At 47.2% G+C, this 15,947-nt stretch overlaps 1 protein-coding gene across 6 annotated transcripts in view; it reads right to left on the bottom strand.

The window, feature by feature from the left end:
* The window catches only part of Smarca4 (SWI/SNF related, matrix associated, actin dependent regulator of chromatin, subfamily a, member 4), an 87,197-nt gene that overhangs the window by 56,257 nt on the left and 14,993 nt on the right, over window positions 1–15,947 (bottom strand). For 4 of the 6 annotated variants that reach the window (XM_031345500.1, XM_031345502.1, XM_031345503.1 and 1 more), the window contains exons 2-11: window positions 12,703–12,952; window positions 10,649–10,781; window positions 9,599–10,003; window positions 9,270–9,368; window positions 7,869–8,127; window positions 6,560–6,686; window positions 5,914–6,087; window positions 3,967–4,140; window positions 2,439–2,606; window positions 2,280–2,330 (exon numbers count right to left, since the gene is read on the bottom strand). In XM_031345500.1, coding sequence (XP_031201360.1) covers window positions 2,280–2,330; window positions 2,439–2,606; window positions 3,967–4,140; window positions 5,914–6,087; window positions 6,560–6,686; window positions 7,869–8,127; window positions 9,270–9,368; window positions 9,599–10,003; window positions 10,649–10,781; window positions 12,703–12,924 — 1,812 coding nt within the window. In that variant the 5' untranslated portion in view covers window positions 12,925–12,952. Of the gene's footprint in view, window positions 1–2,279; window positions 2,331–2,438; window positions 2,607–3,966; window positions 4,141–5,913; window positions 6,088–6,559; window positions 6,687–7,868; window positions 8,128–9,269; window positions 9,369–9,598; window positions 10,004–10,648; window positions 10,782–12,702; window positions 12,953–15,947 lie in introns of those variants that run through there. The other 2 variants (XM_031345499.1, XM_031345501.1) reach the window with 1 other exon arrangement.

The following is a 15,947-nucleotide window of genomic DNA, read 5'->3' as shown; positions in this document are numbered from 1 at the left end:
AAAAAAAAAAAAAAAAAAACAAAACAACAACAACAGCCAGGCACACTGATGTATGCTCTTAATCTCAGTAGTTGGGAGGCAGAGGCAAGTGGAACTCTGTGAATTTGAAGTCAGCCTGGTCTACATTGAGTTCTGGAATAGCTCAGTCTATACAGAAAAAAACCCACCTTAAAAAGAGGGGGAGGGTAGGGAAAAAAAAAAAAGAGGGGGAGGGAGGTGGAGAGATGGCTCAGTGGTTAAGAGAACTGGCTGCTCTTCAATTCCCAGGACCCATATGGCAGCTTACCACTGTCTGCAATCTAGTTCCAGGGCCCTGACAATCTAACATAGACATATATGCACACAAAACAACAATGTACACTAAATAAATACATTATAAACAAATAAGAAGCTGCTCAGGGGTCAGAGAGATGGCTCAGCAGTTAAGAGTTCTTGTTCTTGTAGAGAAGCCAGGTTTAGTGCCCAGCACCCACATGGCAGCTCATAATCATCTATTATTCCAAGGACATGCCATCTTCTCTGGACTCTGGACAACCAGACATGCACATGGTACACTGCTACATGTACAGGTAAAACACTCAAAAATATTAAGAAAAAAATAAATAAAATAAATAAATTTTGTCAGGCATGGTGACCTAACAACCAGGAGGCGGATTTCTGTAAGACTGAAGCCAGCTTAGTCTATCTACATAATGAGTTTCATCTAGGCCAGGCATAGTTACTCCATGAGACCCTGTCTCAAAAGGAGTAATTAATTAGTTAATTAAAATTTTCAATTAAAAAAGGGAAGAGCAATACAGTAGTCCATCCATGCCTGTACTGCCATAATGCTGGAGTGGAAGACAGGAAGATCAGGCATTCAAGGTCATCTCTGGGCAAATAGAGATTGCAAGGTGAGCCTGGAATACATGATACCCAACTTCAACAGAAGTTAATGGCAGAATGCTTGCTTCACAAGCATAAACACCTAAGTTTAAGCCCGAGAATGCCGACTAGTAATGTCAGGCACTAGTAATGTCAGGCCACTAGTAATGTCAGCACTGAAGGCAGACACAGGAGGATCACAGGGACTTGCTGGCCAAACTCCGGCCAAATTGTTGTGTTCTAAGTCAATAAAAAACACTGTCTCAAAGAAAGTGGATAGGATTTCTTTTTCTTTGTTTTTTTTTTTTTTTTTTTTTTTTTTTTTTTTTTTTTTTTTTTTTTTTTTTTTTTTTTTTGTTATTTTTTTCAAGACAGGGTTTCTCTGTGTGTAGCCCTGGCTGTCCTGGAACTCACTCTGTAGACCAGGCTGGCCTCGAACCCAGAAATCTGCCTGCCTCTGCCTCCCAAGTGCTGGGATTAAAGGCGTGAGCCACCACTGCCCAGCGTGGATAGTGTTTCTTAGGATGACACTCAAAGTTGCCATTTAGCCTACACAGGTACACACACCTGCAAACAGACATATATATGCGTGAAACAGAAAAGCTAAATGAAAGTATCCAAAAATGAACATTACACAGAGGTCTTCAGTGAGGCATTTTCCTAAAAGCTTCAAGAATCAAATGACCTGAAATTGGCCTTAACTTCACCAGTCCAAACATGCAAACACAGTGAAGCAAAAGGTTCTTATATTACATATTCATAGAGAGCTTGCCCAAATACCCAAGAATGAAAAGCATCCAAATGTGTTTGTGTTGAAGGCACCAAGGCCTAGGACAGCAGTTCTCAACTGGGGGTCTAGCTGAGACATCCAACAAGGGCACTGGACAGGTACTCAGAACAGATGTCCAGTGTGTTCTAGAACTAAACAAATATATAAATCCATGATGGCTGATAGAGGTGAGACTACCGATTCTAGAAACAGACAGAAGAGGAGTTGGGTCAGAATTAAGCATATCATCTGGGCTCAACACATGCCTGCAGCTCAAGCTGCCTAGGAAATGCTCAATGCACATTTGAGTGCAGGCACGTGCATAAACACATAAAAATATAATTTAAAAAACAAACAAAACAACAACAACAACAACAACAAACATCTAAGTGAAAGCAGTCAGGCATAGTGCCCACACTTCTGAATCCAGTATAGGAGGTAGAAGCAAGACAACTAGAAGTTCAAGGTCAGCCCTGGGCTAGAAAAATGACTTGGTGGATAATTGTATGTGAATGCCACCCCAGGAGGACAAACAAAACCTTCATCACTGCCCCCACTAAATAAAAATGTGATTTAAAATATTTTTAAAGAAACAAACTGAAAGAAACATGTATCACAGGGCCATACAGAATGCCCCATTTCTCACCTCACCATCTGGTCCAATGGCAGGTGTCTGTCCTTCAGCATTTTCTGCCTTCTGCAAATAAAGAGAGACAAGATCAGCCTGACCCTACAGGCCCAGGCCACTAAGCAAACAGCTAAGCCAATTCCAAGAGGTGCCTGTATTTAGTCAGGCCCAGCGAACCTTCTTTTTCTTTTTCTTCTTCTTCTCCTTGGCAACCTGGGCAGCTTTGTGCTGCCGCACCAGCTCTGTGAGGTTGGCCACATACTCATCTGTCTGCTGCAGGAGGTAAGCCAGGCGCTTGTCCTTCTTCTGGTCAATGAGCTTGCGGTAGCCCTCCTCGTCTTCAGCCTACAAAACCAAGGCAAGGTGAAACACAGTCTTGTGGGGTGCACACTGAGGACCGTAGAAGCTCATTCCGGAGTGCTACTATACCTTCTGCCCAACCCCATGCTCAATCTCAAGGGCACTGCCAGGCAATACAGGTTTTGTCATGAACCACTGACACAGGGCATAAGTGAGTTCCACAAGGGCAGCAGCGGCACAGGCCTTTAATCCCAGCACTCAAGAGGCAGATCTCTGTGAGTTCTAGGGCAGCCTGGTCTATGGAGTGAGTTCCAGGACAGCCAGAGCTACACAGAGAAACCCTGTCTCAAAAACAAACAAACAAACAAACACCAAAGAGAATCCCAACTATTGTACCTGATCTGGGCTCTATCACAAAGAATCTCAACCCTCTTCTACCTGATCTGGGCCCATCTCCACAATTCTCAACCTTGAGTTCCTTATATCCTTTCAGAAATAAAAGCTGAAACTGGGCATCATAATGTATGCCTGTAATCCCAGCACTTGGGAAGCAGCAGCAGGTGAATCCTAAAGAGTTTAAGCACAGCCTGGTTTATATAGAGGTTAGCCAGGGTTATATTGAAACCCTGTCTCAACTAAAACAAAAATCACTACATATCTGAAATGATCCCTGGCCACTTTCAGTAATCTAGTTCCCTCCTGATGGCCTGCAAAGCCCCACCTGATCCAACCTTGCAAGCTCTCAGACCCAGTGTCCTGCTGTTCAGCACCACGAGGTCCTAAGGCCCCACGGGGGCCTTGTGTACCTTGCATTTGGTGTCCCGCTTCCATGCCCTTCTCTCCCTTTTGGGCCCTTTCTTCTCCCCTACCGTGCTGTCTGCACTGTGCAATGAAGCCACCTCACAACTTCTACTTCAAGTCAATCTGACAACTACCCAGCCCCTGGCCTGCCTCATTGTTTCTACCTAATTATACTATGTCTGTTTTGTTCCTTCAAGGAACAAAATCCTTGAAGCCCCATGAAGACAGGGATTATTCTGCTCCCATCTGTATTCCCAGTATATGTGCTAGGGACAAACTCATAGCCAGTAACAGCTATCTGTCCAGCTAGCAACTCTACCATGATGAAATGTCGGTGGGACTCATTTGAGCAGAGTCTTCATTGTACCTTCTGTGGCTCTCCTGAGGCCCAGAGCAGAAGGGAATCAGAGCTAGCTTGCACTTACAGCCAGAGGAAGGAAGGTGAAGGCCCAGACCTCTGCCTCCCAAATCCAATTGGCTCTTCCTTCAGCTCCACTTCTAAGCTAAGCCATAGAGCATCGATGTATAATCCTGGGGTGAATAGCCCAGCACTTGCCACACCCAGCACACACAAGGGATCACGAGCAAGGAAGCTGGTGTGTACCATAAGCCTCCGCATTCGCTCCTTCTCAATGCGCTCATTTTCTTTCTTCTGCTCCCGCTCAGTGTTGGCATGATAGGTGGCCACAGCCTTGGTGAGTTTCTGGAGTTTGCCTGTGACTGATCTGTGATACTCCCTGAAATCCTTGGCATGCTGCAGAATGCTGTTGAGGTACTCCTGCAGAGAGATAATGTTGAGGGAAAATGTGAGGCAAAACTGTACCCACAGCTTGCTTAAAGACAGAGGAGCACTGAGAGCTGGTTAGTGGCAAAGCCCTTCCCTAGAATATACAGAGCCCTGGTTCCATCATCAGCACCTCAAGGAAAAAAGGGTGCTGTCCACATAATAAGGCCACCGTGTCAGCGCTGTTCAGGACAAACTCTGCTGCACCTATGAATCAAGTTCTAAACATGTGCTCTATTCCTATCCTTTGCTCAACTGTGCCCCTTGGAGGAACTTATCCTGACACAGCAGTGACTCCAGGACTGCCAGGGCAACTTTTAATCATGAAATGTAAAAGACTAGCCCCAAGGCTGGGTGTAGGGTGGTACACACCTATACTCCCAGCACTTGGGAGGTAAGAGGCAGGAGGATCACTGAGTTCCCAGCCATCCTGAGTTAAGAGTAAGAACCTGCCTCAAGAAAGCAAAGAAGTTATGGTGTGTTCCAAATAAGGTTACAGTGACAAAATGTGTAAGAAACTGGGAAATACTGCACAGATGAATCATAGATCAATGTATCTGAATTCTACTGAAATGGTAGGCAGTTAACTTTCACCTACAGAGTCATGCTAACTGCTCTGGTATTTAACATCTCACTAATATATACAAACCCAAAGAAAATGGAATGATAACTACCAAAATGTTAACCATGATTAACACTGAGCATTGACGTTTTGTATTTTCTTAGGTGTAGAGCTAGAACTTGAATCTATGATCGTGTGGCGTATGATGGACAATATTCTATCAATCAACTACATCTTGGACTACATGAGGCTGCCCTTAAACCTGTATTTCTGCCTCAGTCTCTCAATAACTACACTACATCCTGGAATAAGCAGTCACTGTTTTCAAAATGTATACATTATAAATGAGCAACCACGCCCAGCATGGAGATCCCTGTAACCCTAACTTGCAGGAAGTGGAGGTACAGGATTACTGAATCTGAGGCTAGTCTGGGTTATAGAGAGAGTACCACAACAGTCAGGGCCATCTAGCAAGACTCTTGTTTCAGAAAAAAAACAAACAAACAACAAACAAAACAAGGCTGGAAGGTGCCTGAGTGGTTAAGAGCATTTTTTGCTCTTGCAGAGAACATGCCTACAATTCCCAGCTCTACATAGTAGCTAACCACCATCTTTAACTCCAATTCCTGGAAATATGATGCTGTTCTCTTCTGACCTCCTGGGGTACCAGACATGCATGTGACATGCAAGTAAAATAAATATGCATAAATCGAAACAAATCTTAACAAAAGTAAACAAAATGAATATATGAGCAGACTGATTCATTAACAAGCCTATCTGACAATAGAATTTTATTTCCTTGATGGACTTTGTAGAAATTGCAGTCTCTTGTGGTTTCCCCTTGTTCAGAACAAAAGCCCAAATATTCCCTGTGGCTCACTTTGCCAACTACCCCATTCTCGTTTCTAGATGAAACATGGGGGCATATTCCAGCCCCAGGGCCATTGCCCCTCCTCAGCATGGCACCCTTGCTTAAGTCTGTCTGTTCTGCCCTCCCATGGAAATCTCACTGAGCCCCTCCTGTCTGAGAGGGATCCTTCTTTAAAGTCCCTGCTCCTCTTCTTCCACCTCTTAAACCTGCATGGTATTATCACTGCTCATCTTCTCTTACCATTTGGTCTGTGTACTGGCACACTGCTGTGCCCAGGACACTCTGGCTAAGCCACGGGAGACTCAGCAGAGCATACCCCGCAAGGTGAACACACCTGGTGCTTCTGACGGCGCTTGCGTTCCTGTTCAATCTTCTGCTGCTTCTCCAGCTTCTCAGTGATGCGGGCCTCCCGCAGTGACTGACGTTTGCTGCGCTTGTAGGCCTTGGCATTGAGGGCGGTCTCTAGGGCCGTGTCTCTTCGCATGCACACCACCACCTCCTGGCGCAGCTTTAGGGTGGAAAGTAAGACACTGGCATTAGGCATGAAAGGTTTGTGCTGCCTGTGGAGATGCTCACAAATGATGACCACATGCTGGGCAGATGATCCTAAACAAACTGCCTGGAATGCACAGGATGCTTGGGAGGCAGCAAATAGGGCAAGCAAAGAACAGAACATCAGGACTTTTCTACACCCACACATACAGTTCCTAAGGGGATGTGTAAAAGTACAGTACCCTCAGGAAGAGACTCACTAGGCCGCCAGTCTCTCAGATGCCAACTGCAACCTCAGGAGCCAATACCCATGTATGCACAGGCTATGCATGGCCAAGTCTTGCCACAGCATGGGCCATAACAGTGAACTAAGTCTCCTGGAGTCCTGACTGCCCCAACCATGCAGGTATCCCAGATAACATCCCTCAAAGCACTGTTGGAACCCAGCATCCCCACTGACACAAAGGCCCTGGGGCCCACAGACCCACCTGCCTCTGGAAGTTCAGCAACCTAAGGGCCTTGAGTTCGATGGTTGCTTTGGTTCGAAGGTCTCCAGCCAGGGACCCAGGGAGGTTTTCAAGTTCCTGAATTCTGTGTGCGATTCGAGCCTGCAGCCTGGGCAGAGATTGGGAAAGAAAAGTGGTGAGGACTATTTGTCTACAAGAAGTCACCTGGTCCCCATCTTTAAAGCTAGATCTATAAAGAATCTGTCCCTCAAAGGAGGCAGACCCAGCCCAGCTGTAAGAGAGGGGATTCTTTAAAAAAGGACTCCAGTTACCACACAGAACAGAGGCAAGCTGCCTCAGCATGCTCTTGAGAACAGGCCTGCTGGGACCACAGCAAGCCCAAGGCTTGACAACTGCCCTTGTTAGTTTTTATTGTCAAGATGACACAACCCTGAGTCACCTGGAAAGAGGGAACCTCAACTGCCAAACTGCCTTGATTAGATAGATGGCCAGCCCACTGTGGAACCATGAAAAAAATTTTTTTGAAACAGGTTTCTCTATGTAGCCCTGGTTGTCCTGAAACTTGCTTAGAAGACGCGGCTGGCCTCAAACTCATGAAGCTCCACCTGCCTTTGCTTCCTGAGAACTAGGATCAAAGGCATACACCCTAGCAGCATGATTCTTAGGAAGGTAGGTCTGAATTATATAAGAAATCTGGCTGAGCATGAGCTGGAGAACAAGACAATAAGTAGTGTGCCTCCAGAGTCTCTGCTTCAGGTCCTGACTGAGTTACTCCCCTCAGTAATGGACTGTTACTGTTACTGGAAATCCAGGGTGAAGTAAACCCTTTCCTCTCTTAAGTTTTCATGTTTTATCACAGCACACTAGAACGTGACTTAGCTAGGTGCTAATTCCATATGGACAATGAGAGTTGGCCTGTGGCATTAGGGAGTCCAGCCTCAGCATGAGACACAGGGCTGTGGAAATCTGCAAAGTCCATGGGCATCAATGTTTTGTCTACAGGTTAATCCTCCCAGCAACCCTATGTGGAAAAAGTTCCCTACTCTTATCTTCTTATAGTTATTTATAGAGCACCTACTATGTGCCAAGGCAGTTTCTCATATGGAGTCTTAGCAATGAATAGGCCAAAAGAGTTGCCTGTTCTCTTGTGGCTCACAGTCCCACTAGGAAGGATAAAGCAGCAATGCTAAAGCACAGGTGCAAGGCAGAAAGGGAGTGGGACCAGTCACCACAGAGGTGGCCACCACCTCACTTGGTGGCCAGAAGACAAGCCGCAGCATTCCCTTGTACCTGGCAATCAACACTGGCAGTGTAGCACTTGGGTGCTCACCTGTACTCCCGCTCCTGTAGGATCTCCACAGGGTCCAGGCCCCGGGGCTTCTGGATGGGGGTGATGCGGCTCTGCTTCTGGTGCAGTGGCACCAATGGAGCAGGCTGGGCTGGCTGCCCTGGGGACTGTGTTTGTGGTGGCATTACGGGTGAGGCAGCAGGTGGGACAGCAGGAGGTGCAGGTGAAGGGCGGCCTGTTGGCTGCGGGGGGATCAGCTTCTGTGGGGTGCTTGTGGGGGCAGCAGCATTGGCCATGGGTCCTGCAGAGGCAAGGGGAGCACGCTGCTTGACCTCTGGGCCCCCAGGACTGCCCTTCCAGCCACCTCTTACCTAGGCCAGAACCTAGATACTCCCACCGTCCAGCTCAGTTCTCCCACAGCTCCAATCTAACCACCCAGCCAGTGTTTGGTTTATCTGTGCCTAGCTTCACAGCGACAGCAGGGCCCATCTTTCCTCTACAGAAGCTCACCCCTCCCCTTTAGCAGCTTCAGCTCTGCCATTTCAATTACCCTTGGTCAACCGAAGTCTAAAAATATTAAATGGAAACTTCCAGGAACAAATGATTACTAAGTTTCAATGGTGTAATGTTCTGAATAGCTGCACCCAAATTCTACTTGTGCATCCTAAGTGCTTCCTCAGAGCAGCATTGCAAGGGCAGGGTCGGTGCACACTGTCCTGAGACTGTTCCTGCTTAATCTACCTTGGCCAATGTGTTTTATCATTACTTCTTATTACTCTGTTTGATATACAGTGTAGGAAGAAAACAAAGCGGGATGCATGGGGTTTGCTGCTTTCTGCACGTCAGGTATCTACTGAGGGTCTCTGAGCTTCTCTCTCAGATGGAGAGAATGACTCTAGTTCACCATCCAAACAAACCAGTCTTCAATACACAATGATCCACCTCAGACCCCAAGAAGATAGTCAAGGTCCACAGTTCCAACCCAAATGAAATCCTTGAAGTACCCAACTAAACTTTCCAGAGTCACCTCTGAGAGGACAGGGCCACATGCAGTTAGCAAAGTTGGCAGGATACTGATCTATTTTGTCCTCTATCTACCTCCACTGTGGGTGTTCTCTAGAGAAAAAGCAATCATGCTGGACACTCCCTTCCCCCAAGCTCAGAAGCCCCTTATCCTGAGTAAGCTTGTTTGTGGTCACAGCTATAACTAGCTATCTCCTTGAGCCCCGTAATAGACACATCCCCTGCAGGAGACTGCAGGACAATCCCTACCCACAGGACAAGGAAAATAAGAAGTACCCTACATTCCCCAGCTGAACCCCTAGAGAGGTCCACAGAAAAAAAGGTTTCTGGGGTGAAAACTGTAGCCTAATATCTGGAGTCCTGCATAGCTCAGGTTCATGACAAGAGGTAGGGCATGTCACCAATAGAAAAGAATCTTACCTTCAGGCCATGGCTTGGGAGGCCCTCCCGGAGGCTGACCAGGCATCCCGGGGGGCACACCTGAGGGTCCTGGGGGAGGCATGTTGGGCCCTCCCATACCTATATTGAAGGAAAGCAAGCACCATAAATGCAACTGTGTTCAAATCTGCTGGCCTATGTTCATATCAGTTCAGGGAACATACCCACCCACCACAATAAGGCCAGAGATTGATAACTGGCATTTATCTAGACCCATCACAGCAGTCTTAGATACCGCTAGCTAGGAGCCAGGGTTGCCTGTCATTATCATTCACATTGATCATTCTCCCCCTCCAGGGGCAGGGTCTTACCATGGGGTCTACTGTAATTTGGAGGGGCTGGTCCTGGACCTGGGCCAGGGCCGGGACCAGGTCCGGGTCCGGGTCCTGTGGCGGACACTGAGGGTGGAGGTAGTGTAGGCATCTGCTGCTGCATTCCAGGCATCGGCCGCTTGCCTTGCACAGCCATCTGCAGGTGATCGGGCAATGGCTGGCCTCTGGCCAACATCTTGTAGGCCATTATTTGAGCTCTGAGTTGATGCAGCTGGTTCTGGTTAAATGGGGTTGGGCCTCTGTTTTGTTGCCCCAAGGCCTGGGGGTCAGAACCATCTAGTGGGGCCCCTCCTGGCCCGGAGGACATCTGGGGGCCTGAAGATGGGCCGCTGGCTGGGACAGGACTGGAGGCATGTTCAGAGCCGCCTAGGGGTGAGGGGTAACCTGTAGAGAAAGACTAGTTCAGTGGTCACTCAGCAGCATGCATCTATGACTGTTAAATCACATCCACACCACCTGGCATCCCCGAGAGGTAACCAAGCAACACCATTCTCCTGATTCAAACAAGAAGCACCCAGAGGGAGGTGGCTGAGACTCTGACTCAGCACTAATGTGGCCATGAGCTAGGGTATGTTTCAATAGGATACAGAAATCAATGCAAAAGGTGAAAACTGCAAACCAGGCTCTATTAAGCCTACCCTCTGGCTTCTCCATTGTCATTCCTGTGAATCCCAGGACCCAGTGCCTTACTTACTGACCCTGGTGACAGGGAGGACTCAACAAGTTATCTATAATATCAATCATAACCATGTAGAAAAGCCAACTGGCCTAAAGCAGTGTCCTAAGGCACCACTGGAATTGCTAGCCTCTAGGCTCTACCACACTAAGCCCTGACCTCAAACACTATGCTGATCTCTGTCCCACCTATTCAGTATTTGAGACTGCTCCAAGGCAAGAGGACTATACAGAGCACTAGCCTCACCTCACCAGGGAGGCCTCCCCACAGCTCAACTGTACTAGCTGCCCTTGAAGTCCGCACTGAGGAAAGCAGGCATATGACCATGAAACAAAAAATGACCCAGATTGTACCTTGAGAATGCTGGTCCATGGGACTAGGAGGAGGTCCCATACCTGTGTGGGCCCCTGACCGCATGCCCATCCCTTTCATCTGGTTGTATCGTGGGTCATCAGGCATGCCCTTCTCGTGCATGGACTCCATAGGCTGTGAGATGTACAAGGACACAGGTCAGTGAAGGACAACAAGAGGTGGCTGCGCAAAGTTCAGGAAGAAGCAAAGCTGAGAAAGAAGACCACATAGAGGTCCACCCAAGGGTGCCAGAGGGCTAACTCTGAGGCACACTCACCACACCTTCTGGGTGTCAGGACAGACACAAAATCAAGCTACTGGAAAAGGTGACTACTTAGGCAGTGGAGATATGGAGCTGTCTTTCAAGCCAGTGAGAACCACAAAGAAAGATGTCCTGGTCCCTTGCACTTTGTGCCAAGGAGACTTGCTGCAAACCTAGGGGGGAAGCCCTCATCCTCAGAAGCTATAAATCAAGCAGACATGCAAAAAGGTCTGCTACATATAAAGACTGAACAACAGTGAGACGTCCCCACTGTCCTCACGGCCTCAGCAGCTGCCAGCTTAGGAAAGAAAGGCTAACAGAACTGTCCCACCACTGAGAAAGCACAATGTTAGCAGGATGCTGGCATGTGGAGGGAAGGTGACACATGGAACCTTTGGGAGTAGCCATGCCTCTCAGGGCAATGGCTAGAGTGGCTGCTGAGAGAAACTGCCTAAGACCCTTCTGGGAACTAGGACTGGTTATAGAGCATTCTGCCGTGCAAAAACTCACAGGCCACCATGGGATGAAGCAGAGTGACATCAAAGCCACACTCAGTATAGCTGTAACAAAGAAAGCTGAGACAGGGATATAGGGGCAGCTTCCTGTGAGGCCATCTGTGTGCAGGCTGAGTTTTACCAGCCAGGACTCCAATACACAGATTTCTAGATACATGGTAGGTGTCCAACGGGTACCTGTCAGAGGCAGTAGAATGTGTGAGCAATGCTAGGAGAGGGAACACAGGTAAAGGAGATGTAGCTTGTGGCACACGGAGGACCCTATAACCCAGATGGTGGGCTCACACATGTGACCCAGATCTTCCTTCGTAGGGGGAAAAGAGCAAGATAAATGCTCTACTAGGATGATAGAACAGTCCAGAACTGGGGAGCCAGAGATGGAGATGTCTAGAAACAGAGTACAAGGACAACCCAGGCAGGGGAATGAGACAGGCATGTGAGGGCCTTCCTCATTTATGGATAGGGAACACAATCTATACTTGGAAGCCTGCAGGGGTTGGAAGCAAACACAGGGACAACCCTACAGGGAAGACAAGCAACTGACAATGCCACTATGGTGAACCCTCCTGCAGCCTCCAACGTCTTCTTAGACACCCCAGCCTTTGTGGGCCCAAACAAATGCTGACATTACTCCCAGCCAGTCCTAAGAGGAAGGCCAAGGCCTCAGGACGGGATTGCTGCTTGGCAGCTTTGCTGGCAAAAGCAATGCTGACATATTTACCAAAGGAAATGGCAGTCTGGGGTACAAGCTCATAAGCAGACTGAATACTCCCCACTGCTTCAAGTATGTAGGCTACCAGTGCAGCCAGAGAAGCATCCTTGGAGCAATCTGGGAATTCCTCATAACAAAAGAAAGCACAAGGAATATGGGAAACAGAGTGAAATGGCTGCTCAGCCTCCTGGCTCAGGACAATAATAGCCTGATCCCTTTGTTCAAAAAAGCACACCTAGCTGGGTGGTGGTGGTGCACGCCTTTAATCCCAGCACTTGGAAGGCGGAGGCAGGTCGATTTCTGAGTTCGAGGCAGGTGGATTTCTAAGTTCGAGGCCAGCCTGGTCTATAGAGTGAGTTCCAGGACAGGGCTATGCAGAGAAACCCTGTCTCGAAGCACCCCCCCCCCAAAAAAGGACACCTTAGGGTAGGAATCTGAACTAAGCCAAGTCACCTTCACAAAGACCTCTCTCCTCTAATATACGGAGGCTCCTGCAGCTTTGTATGAGACACTAAGGCAAGTCTCAGGAACAGAGTACAGGAATGAGATCACAGGATGCCTACCTACCTTGTGCATCTGATGCATGTTGTCCTGGGGGTACCCTCCAGGCCCCTGGGTGGGCATGGGATGTCCTGCTGAAGGAGGTCCTGGGCTTGGCCCCATCATGCTGTGGGCAGAACCTGGTGAGGGGCCAGGGCTAGGACCCAACATTGCACCAGGTGAAGGACCAGGGCCTGGGGAAGGGCCAGGCCGAGGAGTCCCACCCAGGGGTGGGTCTGGAGTAGACATCTTTAGAGGAGATACAGGCAGTGGTCTCCTGTTGGAAAGAAATTCTGGTCATCCTAGAATCCGGGACATGGGTTCAGTTATGTCAAAGAACAGCAAAGAAGGGCCCAAAGGCCAGTCAGATTCACCCAGCCCACTGTGCCCCATCTTGCAGGCCTGATATCAAACCTTTGTTCCAAACCTTTCTTTTATTCTTTTTGGGAAAAACAATGTTATCTCAGGAAAAGAAATCAGCTCAGAAAGCAGGGAATGATGGTGCAGGTCCATGACCCCAGTAATAGGGAGGCAGAGGATCTCTTAATTTGAGTCCTGGGCTACACAAGTTCAAGCCAGCCAGGACTGCATAGTGAGACCCTGTCTCACTCCCCACCACTTCCATAAAATTACTTCTGGGTATTGTCCCAGCCTTATCTAAATATCACATGGTAGTTAAAGTAACATCCTGGGGAAACTGACCAATAACCATGTTAGGAAGCTACACTGATGTGGTCAGTGGGAGAATGTCCTCCCATTACCTCCAAGATCAACTAGGTCCCCAGGGGACTGTGGGACAACTCTCAAATTGTCCTTTAACTGTAGAATCATCTGTGCTCTTGTTCATGAAGGTCACAGAGACAGACTGGCAGGCAGTGAGACAGACATACACATACACACAAAAGCAACCAGTGAGCTCTAATCCAGTCCACAATGAAGGTCGACATGGAGCGAAAACTCCCTCCATTCTTCCAAGCAAAGCCATGGTCACGGTCTTTAACTTGTCCTTATAGAGATAAACTGGTGAAATGAAAGCTGGAAGAGCCAGAGCTTCTCCTCAGAGGCCCATGACCCCTGAGGACCAGATCCTTAACTGCCCTTGTCAGTTAAAGAAATTGAGACCAGGCATGGTGCCATACACTTTTAATCCCAGCAGTGGAAGGCAGAGGCAGGTGGATCTCTGAGTTTGAAACCACCTGGTCTACACAGACTTACTTCCAGACCTGCCAGAGTGCCTGTCTCAAACAAGAAACAAAAGAACAAGAACAAAAAGAACAACAACAAAAACAAAAATTAGGGCTGGAGAGATGGCTCAGTGGCTAAGAGCACTGACTGCTTTTCCATAGGTCCTAGAATTCCCAGCAACCACATGGTGGCTCACAACCATCTGTAATGGAATCTGAGGTTCTCTTCTGGTATGTCTGAAAACAGCTATAGTATACTCATATAAATATAATAAATCTTCAAAAAAAAAAAAAAGAAAAAGAAAACAAGGATGAGGGCAAGAAGAAACAAAGAAAGAAAAATCCTGCCCACATACAAGACTTCAGTCCTTGATTCACTGAAGCACCTACCTACAGCCATGAGAGACAAGTTAAATGATGGTAAACGATTTATCTCTCCTGTTCTAGAAGTAATCTGGGAGGAACATCACACGGTTCTGGCCCCTCTACAGCTATCAAAGTCCCTGAAAGCCTATCTTGAGTTCATTACTCTAGAGATCACCTTAGGGACCACAGAAAAACCAGAAGCCAACCGATGGTAAGACTATTATGAGCCCATCAAAAGATTCTAATGGGGAGCAGAGGAGATTATTTAACAAAAAGCACAGGACCAGAAGTTCAAAGTCAACCTTGACTACACAGTGAATACCAGGTTCATCCTGGGCTACAGTATCTCAAAAACAAAAACAAGTCTGGTATGGTAGCTCATACCCTTAATCCAACACTAAGAAGGCAAACAGGCAGATTTGAGTTCAAAGCCAGCTGATCTACATATAGAGAGTTTCAGAACAGCCAGGATGACATAAAGACCCCATCTCAAAACAAGTAAACAAAACAAAACATAAAAAGAAGGAAAGAGAAAGAAAGGAGAGGAAGCTCAATCAATCAATCAATTGGAACAGAGTGTACTATCAGAGAGTGAGGACATGGAAGAGGCCTATACTTTTCCAGGCCATCTTTCTGATCACAATACAAAAAGCTGAGGGGTAGAGAGTGTTAGTCTGCCCTCCAAACCTTTTAAGGCTTACTAACCTTCCTACTTAACAAGGAAAGAGAAAGACCAAGACTCAAACAACATGAAACTCTACTCCAAAATTCAACAGAAGCAAACTCTTAGCAAATACACCAGCCCTTCCAAAGAGAACCATGACATGAAGATACTGTTACAATTTGGGGCTGAAAGCAGCTTAATGGTTAAAGTACCTGTCATATAAACATAGGAACACAAGCTTTGATCCTCAGTATTCTTGTAAAAGCTCAACACAACAGTGCCCATCTACAACCCTAGCAATAAGATCCTAGGGACCTGATGGCTGGTCAATCAAGTGGATCACATGTTCCAGGATCCAGTAAGAGACTCTGCTTCAAACAATAAGGTGAAGAACAACTAAGGAAAACACCATCCTCACCTCTATACACACACACACATACAGACACACGCTAAAAAAATAAATAAATGTATTAACATTTAAAAGACAAATTCAGGGCTAGGCATGGTAATGCACACCTGAAATTCCATTATTCAGGATACTAGGCACAGAGAGCTACAGCAAGAGCCTATCTCAAAAATGGGGGTTGGGGTGAGGAGACTGGCAAGATGAGTCACTTGCTGCCAAGCCTAATCCTGGTTCAGATTCCAGGAACCACACGGTAAAAGAAGAGAACTGAGTTTTACAGACTGCCTTGTTCCAGACATGTGCCAAAACAACACACAAGCCCAGGGACTAGCACATACTCAAATAAAGGCATGTATGTTGTATGTGGAGGCCAGAGGATAACCTTGAGTGCCTCACATTTGAGACAGAATCTACATACAAAGTACATAGATAGAAAAACACTCACAAAAATAAAAATAGAATATAAAGGGCTGGAGAAATAGCTCAGCAGCTATGAATGTTTGCTGCTCAAGTGGGTGTGGAAGCGCTCGCCTTTATTCTCAGCACTCGGGTAGCACAGGCAGATGGATCTCTGTGATCTCAAGATCAGCCTGGTCTACATAGAAGGTTCCAGGATAGCCAAAGGTACACAATAGACACCCAATCTCAAAAA

The sequence above is a fragment of the Mastomys coucha genome, unplaced genomic scaffold, assembly GCF_008632895.1.
Source record: "Mastomys coucha isolate ucsf_1 unplaced genomic scaffold, UCSF_Mcou_1 pScaffold23, whole genome shotgun sequence".
NCBI classification, from domain to species: domain Eukaryota; kingdom Metazoa; phylum Chordata; class Mammalia; order Rodentia; family Muridae; genus Mastomys; species Mastomys coucha.
Note: the sequence above shows the minus strand (reverse complement) of the source record. Positions and strands in the feature narration are given on the sequence as shown.